At 45.7% G+C, this 8,308-nt stretch overlaps 1 protein-coding gene across 1 annotated transcript; it reads right to left on the bottom strand.

Annotated features, from left to right (window-relative positions):
• Window positions 1–1,097: 1,097 nt before the first annotated feature.
• Window positions 1,098–7,637, bottom strand: LOC134364497 (spermatogenesis-associated protein 31D3-like). Its single transcript, XM_063080403.1, has 5 exons — window positions 7,555–7,637; window positions 6,184–6,331; window positions 4,936–4,981; window positions 4,309–4,369; window positions 1,098–4,050 (listed from the first exon to the last, which is right to left on the bottom strand). Exons 1-5 carry the CDS (start codon window positions 7,635–7,637, stop codon window positions 1,098–1,100), a joined length of 3,291 nt encoding a protein of 1,096 aa, XP_062936473.1.
• Between the last annotated feature and the right edge of the window lie 671 nt (window positions 7,638–8,308).

The following is an 8,308-nucleotide window of genomic DNA, read 5'->3' on the forward strand; positions in this document are numbered from 1 at the left end:
GAGAGGGATGGTATGCCTGATAATAGCACTGCAGATATTGTTTTAGTACTCAAAGAACAGCCCCATGAACTCTTCTGCTGAAATGGCATTAGTAAGCTCTGCAGTGCCCCAATCAGACTCAAGTACATGGAACCTGGGTCAGGTAAGGAAAAAGGTTAGGTAGGACAGGGTCATAGTAGGAAATAATGGCACATAAACCTTTATTACCTCAGTAGAATCATTTTTTCCTTCCTCGCATTTTTTTTCTTCCTTTTCCACTCTGAGGCTTCTTTTGCTTACTTTCAGTTTATTTTACCCTGAGAGGTAGGTGGCTGCCTGGTTGACATTCCTACCATGAATAGCTGGCTGATATTTTTGATTTGCAAAATATGTCATCAACCCAGGCATCCTGGAGACACAGCCAGGGAGGAGAACCATTTATTCAAGGTGACTTCCCAGTAGGGAAACCTCAGTGTCAAGGTCAAAGTATGCTTCCTCAACGTGTTAGCATGCCCCACATGATAGATTCTTAAGTGGCATCTATCCTGTTCAGAGTCTACCCCAACCTCCCCAGTATCCACTGCAGGTCCTCTTGTCACTGACCACTTTTCTAAAAAGAGATTAAGCCACTATTTTCTGAGAAATATACCTGCACTCAACCCATTCCTGATGTGGAAGAACTTGATCCCTCACTGTTCTAAAAGATGTGAAACAGACAATGAGCGGGAAGTGCAGGCTACTATACGATGTCATTAAGGCTGAGCTGGAGGTAGGAGACAGAGCTCATGTCCTCACACTTCAACAGGGAGGAAAGAGGGTTTGGGGGGTATATGATGTTGCTTACTCAACAAGAGCTCCAGGAAACTGGTCACCTTTTGGAAAACCTCTCTCTCTTTTGAGAGGCCATCAGTATGACCGAACTAACTCTTTCCTTTCCTGAATCACAAGCCCAAGATCAGCCAAAACCCATACTCCCAACACAGTACACAGAAAGACACCAGTCTGACTAGAACATTTATTGGGGAGAATTAATATTCTCAACAACTCACTGGGACTGTCTGTCCCCGAGTCTGACCCATTTAATCATTGTAGGATAACTGCCCAGCAAAGGCAATGTCTCAGCTACAGGACTTGGTGCTTCTCACTTTAAAGGAGGGAGCTATGTACTTGGAGGGATGCCCCTGGACAGACTCTGCTAGGGCCTTCAGGTCTCTCTTGTGCTGTTTTTTTTCCCCAAACTTCATAGGAGAGGAAAGGGACTTTTGGGGACAGGTGATATCCATTCCATGCCTATGCCCCACTTTCTCCTCTCGTAACTTGCCATTATGTGTCGTCATTTTCTCAGCTTCAGTAAAAGCACGTCTACTTCTATCCAGCCTTCGGCTCTGCACAGATGATGACAGGGAGCTTCCCTTTTCCAGGGAACTTTCTTCCTGTTTGGATGCTGTGGTAAGACAAAGCCATTTCAAAAAGTGCTTCATCCATTTTTTGAAACAGCTTTCATGAGGAGGCTGTTCCTTCAGTGAGGGAATTGAGGAAGCTTTGCGCTCAAGCATCTGCTCTACTGCCCTGTCTTGGGCAGAGTGGCTGCTCCTTCTGGGTTGAGTTGTCCCCAACCCTGCATCTCCTCCACCAAGCTCTCTTGCTTTGGGTCCCAGAGGGCTCATTTTCTTTGAACCTGATGGAAACTTCTTAACTTGACTCTTCCATAACACATCCTTAGGGACCTGAAGATCATGGTGCTCCATGCTAATCCCTCTGTCCTCCAACTGGGCAAGCAGCACCTGAGAAGCTGCCGTGTCCCCACTTGAGATGCCTTGGGCATCAGTCAATAGGGCCTTGGAAGTCATGCTCTCTGAGACAAAAGACGTGTTACAGCCCTGGGCTTGGCTACTCTGTCCAGTCACGAACTTAAGCATTAAGTCATCTGACATCTGGTTTTTAAAGTTTAATGATTTAGGATCTTTGGGAACTGATACCCTTGACCGAAGACATGTTTTGGTGAATGTAGTCTCTCCTTTACTCTTATTCTCATTTCTCGTTGGTGAGCTTTCTCGTTGGATATCAAGCTTTCTTGACTCTTTGGATATCAAGGTACCTCTAGAATGTGATGGAAGAGCACAGAGCTCTTCTGCCCTGAATATCTCCCTGGACATCTTGGACGTAGAAAAATGGTCCAAATTCTTCATCCTTTTATCCTGAGACCTTTCTGTTCTACTACTAAAACTCACGGTCTCATCCTTTGGCTCATGCATGTGGATGGTATCAGGGGGTGATTGACCCAGGGACCCCTGTCCTTCCTTGCACACAGGTGACATGGCAGAAAGACAATGGCTCAGGAGAGGGACAGCATTTGTCATTCCCACCTGGTCTCCACTCAAAATTTTAGAGCTCCCTCTAAGGGGCTTGGAGACACTAGCTTTGGAATCCACCCCAGAAATAAGGTCAGCTGAGGGAGTATTAGAATGGGAAAGAAACTGGGATGGGTCCTCTTTCAGTTGAAATATTAGTATGGATTCTAGGACCTTGGGAGGAAGGCCCCACACCATCCGCATACGGAATCCTTTAATATGGTCTTCCAACATCTTTTGTTTGCTGGAACTAAGGAAGGAAATATCCTGGGAGGTATTCAGGCAGTGTTCCCCATCCACCAATGGTGACAAATTCTTGGGTTTTATTTGGCTGCTGGATTTATCAGGAAAAGGCAATGCCTGCTTGATAAAATGCCATGAACTATGCACAGTCCCAGGGATCTGACCCTCACTCATTTCCTCAAATTTCTTGTTCAAATGCACTTTCAGGGCATTTTCAAGATGTTTCTGATGTGGACTCACCCCTGAGGCACTTGAGTTCTTTCCTGACAGACTCTCCATGTTGCCTTCTAGGTCCTTCTCAGATGCAGACTCCAGACCCTTTTGTGAAAAATTATCTGGGTTGCTCAACAGATGACCTTTTAGGTCATTCTCAGGGCTCTGTCCCTGATCCCTCCCCATGCCCTTCTCCAGCCGAAGCATATCTGAGCTCCCCTCATGGAAGCTTCCAGGTTGACTCAACTCAAAATTCTTTAGATCTTTGCTGCTGTCACCCCTAAACAAAGAGATCCATGAAAGCCCATAAGTGCTCTTGGATTCACATGTCTCAGGAGTTTCTCTCGGGGGATTCATCAACGACAGAGACTCATGGATCCTGCGGGGCAAGCCCCACCGGTGTTGGATGATCCTCTTTCGAAGGTGATGCTCCAGTTTCTTCTCAAGCTCACTGCTGAGAGGAAAGTCTCCAGGGAGGATGGAGATCGGAACATGGGCCTTGGAGAAGTGGATAAGCAATGGGAGTTGGGGAGCTGGAGGACAAAAGTCTTCCTGAGATTTCTGCACCACAGGGGGTAAACCCCATACATTTTCCAGTTCTTTCTGCAACACATTCCATTCCACGCTGTGAATTTTGGACGGCATAGGAGACTCAGCCTCAATTTGGGCTGTGTGATGACACTCTCCAGAGGTCCTAATCTGGGAGAGAGGACTGGGTGGTGGGATTGGGAGTGGGGACTGAAGGTGGTTTGGGGATTGGTGCTGAGTGAGATGTGGGGACTGAGATTGGGGCATGGTTGGAGGTAAGTGTTCAGGCTGGGTCTCAGGCAAGGACAAAGGGTGGAGAGGAGGACATACCTCCTCTGGGAATGTGGAATATAAGGGAGAAACAGGCTCTGGTTGCTGAGAGTCATCCACTGGAGAGGGTGAAAGTGAGTTGGTTAAGGGGGTGAATAGGATTGGCAAGAGAACAGAGGGAGGAGGAGGAGAAGGCTGAAGCAGGGGGCCTGGCATGTGGTCTCCTGGAGGGGGTGCTAAGAGGGCAGAGGTTCCATTCAGTGATGACTCAGTCACAGGAGCTGTGGAAGCCAAGAGGGACACAGAGGGAGCAGCATCTTCCAGGCACTCCCGGGACAGCAGTCGCTTGACGTCAGCAGTTGCTCTATTACACACCTCGCAGAGAGGGTCTGGACATAATAGGTGACGAAACTGGATGGTATCTGCATGCTGGCCCAAGAGGCTGCAGAAGACAGGAGGTACAAAGCTGCAGCCAGGACCAGAACAAGGAAAGGAGGGTCTGCTGGCCTAGGAGGGGTGGGGCCACCTGAAGCCTGCCATCCCCTTCCCGATACCCCACCTCCATGACCTCACAGTACACTCTCCAGCTTCCCCCTGAGGCCTTCATTCACGTGCCTGTTCCTATGACTACTCCTCCCATTACTATGGCAGGCTCCGCTGACTCCCTGGAATGCGTAGACCATGTCCAAAAGGGGGCTGGGAGATAAGGGGAAAGGTGAGTCACCTTTTTAGAACAGACAGCAGCCTTCTTTCCTCCTCCACCTCTCTCCTGCAAGCCCTCTGACCTAGGGAACCAGAAGAATAGGTTATATGTAATAAAGGTAGAAGCATAGGGATCACACAGAAGTCCCTTTATTAGAGACTTTCAGCTTATTAAGCTCATATATCCCCAAGAATCAATAGAGAAGGTCAAACCATCATGATAATATTAATGAGATTCCCATAGGTATGTGGCTTTCTTTACACAGAACTTTCACATCCATTATCCCATGGGATGTTCAGAACCACCATGTGAAACACAGACGTCAGTGCTTGCCTGAAAGAGGAATCTGAGCACCCAGGAAGTCAAAGTACTTATAGGAAGTCATGAGACAGAAGTCCTCAGTGGAAACCAACCAGTGGTCCTTGCTTGATTTCTCACACGGCCTCTTATTAGGCAGCACCCGTGGCTCAGGTCTATCACTGCCTCCTGCTCGTGGGTAGGCAGAGCAGGACTCTGATCAGAGTCTCAGCTCCGAGTGACTTTGTATGAGCCTCTCCTGTTAGGACTCTTTTATCTAGCTACTCATATCCTGAGAAATCATGACCCAGGACCTCATGGAAGGGACAGGTCCAGGAGACAAAACCTTACCTCCATATATTCCACCTTTCCTTCTCCACTTGGCTCTGACCTGATGCTGGGAAGAAAAAGAAAAGTGTGAAGGGCTGGGACTCCCTTCTCTTCCGCCTTTCTCTAAGAAGCTCAGACATTCATTATCTAACACTAAAAGACTCTCTGTTTTAACTAATAAAAGTCATTTCTTTCTTCTATTAACTTTTTGGGGGATGGGGTCGGCTGGCTACTAAGGGATCTGAACCCCCAACTTGGTGTTACCAGGACCACATTCTACCAGCCCCCTAATTTTTTAAAGGTGATAAAATATTCTGAATTTGTCCTTCTTTGAGAAATTCAGAAAAGCACTTTGCCTGTGAGATACACACTTGATGGACTCAGAAGTCCTCTGCTCAAGGAACAGAGCGTGGGCTCCAGCCTCTGCTCAGAGGCTCCCAGAAGCTCAGCATTGTTCTCCTAATCATCCAACTTGAGGGAAAACTTGGTGGAATGACACCTGACAGGGAAATGTGACTCATGATTAGGTGTCAGGAGAGACTGTTCTCCCTCAGAGAACTCATATTGTGTAGACAATTCAGTCCAGGACCACAGAGCTACTGTGTTTGGGATTTCATCCTGGAGCCCTTCACCACACCAGGATAGGTAGCCAGTAAGCTTTAGATGGAAACATTTGTCCTTCCTTAGCCCCTGTCCCTCCTGATGGAGTTTGGATGTGTTGTCCCCTCCTAAACTCATGTGGAAATCTGATCCCCAATGTGGCAGTGTTGGAAACTGATTGAGTCCTGGTGGCAGATCCCTCATGAATGGATTAATGTTCTCCCTGGGGGAGGGGGGATTAATGAGTGAGATCTCGCTCTACTAGTTCCCAGGAGAGCTGACTGTTTAAAGGACCCTGGCACCTTCTCTCTCTCTCTTGCTTCTTCTCACCATGTGATCTGCTTGTACCCGTCAGCAACTTGCCACTTTCCGCTGTGAGTAGAAGCAGCCTGAGGCCCGTACCAGATGCAGCTGTCCCAGAATCATAAGCCAAATAAACCTCCTTCCTTTATAAATTACCCAGCCTCAGGTAGTTCTTTTCTAGCAACACAAAACGGACTAAAACACTCCCAACCATTTTCCCCTAGAATCGTGCTGTTTTATCCTGTTTGTCTCCTTCCCATCTCAAGCATTTCTCTGACACACCGGACTCATTTAGAAACGTGAGAATAGAAACAAGAAACAACGAAAAAAATGAATTTCCTTTGGTGTTCAGATAAACTCCTTTACCTTCTTGATGTCTTTATTCTTCCAGAGGGTTGTTAAAAATGCTTTCAACACCAGGTGGCACAGGTACAGGAGCAACACCAACCCACTCAGAACGGTGAAGTTGGCATCAGTACTCAAGAAAGTCCAGCTTATCCATGGCTCAGCAAGACTGTTCAGAAAACATAGAATATTCTCCATTGCTGAATAGCATGGCTGCCTGAGGGCTGAGGGAGCATGTGCTTGATGATAGCCCCAGGCCTGCATCACAGAACTTGGGAGAGTCACAAAGGGGTTCTGAGAGAGGAGGCTGGAACAACAAGGGGAGGTGCCCGAGCTTGTCCCCAGCCCACAAGCCCAGCACATCCCTCCACCCCTTCTGGGCCCTCTAGGTCTCTCTGCCCTACCCCGCCATCCCACTTTTCAATTCGAACCTTTCTTCATACCACGTACTTGCCTTAGTAAAATTATTTCATTGTTCCATCTGTAATCCACAGATTACCTGAGCTTCCTTACTGGTTGGAGCCATTGATTTGAACCCCACCGTTTCCACTTTTTTTTTTTAACTGAAACATCATTAACTGTACATATTTATAGTGTTACAGAGTTGAATATCAATACCTGTGCACAATGTGAATTCCACTTTCTTGAAAGTCTGAAATACTTCCTGATATTTTCACTTTTACCTGGACATTTATATACTGAAGGCCACCTAAGATTTCAACTCATCTTATCTAGAGAATGATTTTCACTCACACAAACCCAGATATAAACCTTGAAGTTGTTACACTTAGTTTCGTGAGTGTTGAATAGTATATTTTTGTTTCTCGTGCATTTACTTTCTTCAGAGGGGTTGATTCAAATAAGTAAAACTAGTAATTCATTTTTCAACATCTACAAAGCTGAAATAAGTGTAAAATAAATGAAGGAAAAAACATGAAGACATATTAAAGGGTAAGTTTGTAATACTAATTGTTCTGAAGTTAGTGGAAGTTAAACTTTTTGACCTAAGAAGTAACAGGTTAAATATATATGACAATGATTTATTGAGCCAAAATAAGGATTGAAGGCAGGGAAATACATAGTCAGGCTGATCTGAGAAATGCATTCTCAGGAGTGTCAGCAGAGCTCAGCAGTTCATAACCACAAGAAAAGGGAAAGAGCCAAAGGAGAGAGAGAGACAGCCCTGACTAATGACTTCAACAGGTTTTGTATGGGTTGTACATGATGTACAGGTTTGGGAGTGTTACTAGGTTATAGCCTACATGCAGGGATGTAAGGGTAATAAGAAACATTCTAAGGTACTTTATGGTTTTTAGGTGCCATTAATTCTGCTTCTATGTAAAAATGGTCTTATGGCAACGTTGTTTAGGTCTGATAGACATGATTACTCACTTATCCCCAATCTTCCAAGACACTATAATGTAGCGTACCCGGTCGGAGTAGCTTTTGGTTATCACTTCCCCAGTTTCGATCATAAGCTTTCATCTGAAAGCATGGAAGGTCAATGCGGATAGATATTTTGGTCCCTCATCACTGGGAAGGCTCATTCCCAGAAAGTCATGTCCCACACAGGAGGGGAGGAAACTAGGCTCTGGCTTAATGTCTTAATGTCTAAGTCCAAATTTTAAGCAACATGGGAGTTGGAATGGGGCAGTAGTCAGATCCATTTTTTATTCTTGGCAAATCTGAAAAACTAGACAGTGGCATTTTTCACATATCTGACAGGAGGATAAGTTGTGCCCTTGGGCAAAAGGGCATGCTCATTGTAGAAATAGGTTCAAAAGCAGCAATAGAAAAAACGAAGGGCATTTTTATAACTTAAAATGGTTGGGAATTTAATTTGACATAGGCCTGAGAAAACGAATATTAAAGCAAGAGTTCAAGTTTGTGAATAATCTTGAAGCATACAGCCTGGTTAGAATGTGAACTAGGAGACGAGACCCATGGTCTAACCAAAGCTTAAGACTAAAAGAACTTCTGAGAGCAAAAGTAAAAGTCCTAATGTTTCAGTAGCGTCAATCTGGAGTTGTTGTTAGGTCAGGGCCAGAATCTTGGAAAAAGCTGTTCGCCCAAATGCTGTCTTCTTCTTGTCCTGGTTGGAAAAATGAAGTGTCTGGCTCTGAGTTACTTTCAGTTGAAGATCTCC

This window comes from Cynocephalus volans, chromosome 16, assembly GCF_027409185.1.
Source record: "Cynocephalus volans isolate mCynVol1 chromosome 16, mCynVol1.pri, whole genome shotgun sequence".
Classification (NCBI taxonomy): domain Eukaryota; kingdom Metazoa; phylum Chordata; class Mammalia; order Dermoptera; family Cynocephalidae; genus Cynocephalus; species Cynocephalus volans.

Bases quoted from the DNA above. Each gene is read 5' to 3' on its own strand.
- LOC134364497 (XM_063080403.1), bottom strand. From the start codon at position 7,637: ATGATCGAAACTGGGGAAGTGATAACCAAAAGCTACTCCGACCGGGTA. The intron at 6,332-7,554 runs GTGAGTAATCAT...TTTTCTGAACAG, and splicing joins TCTTGGAAGATTGGGGATAA to TCTTGCTGAGCCATGGATAA. The intron at 4,051-4,308 runs GTGACTCACCTT...TCCTGGCTGCAG, and splicing joins CTGCTGTCTGTTCTAAAAAG to CTTTGTACCTCCTGTCTTCT.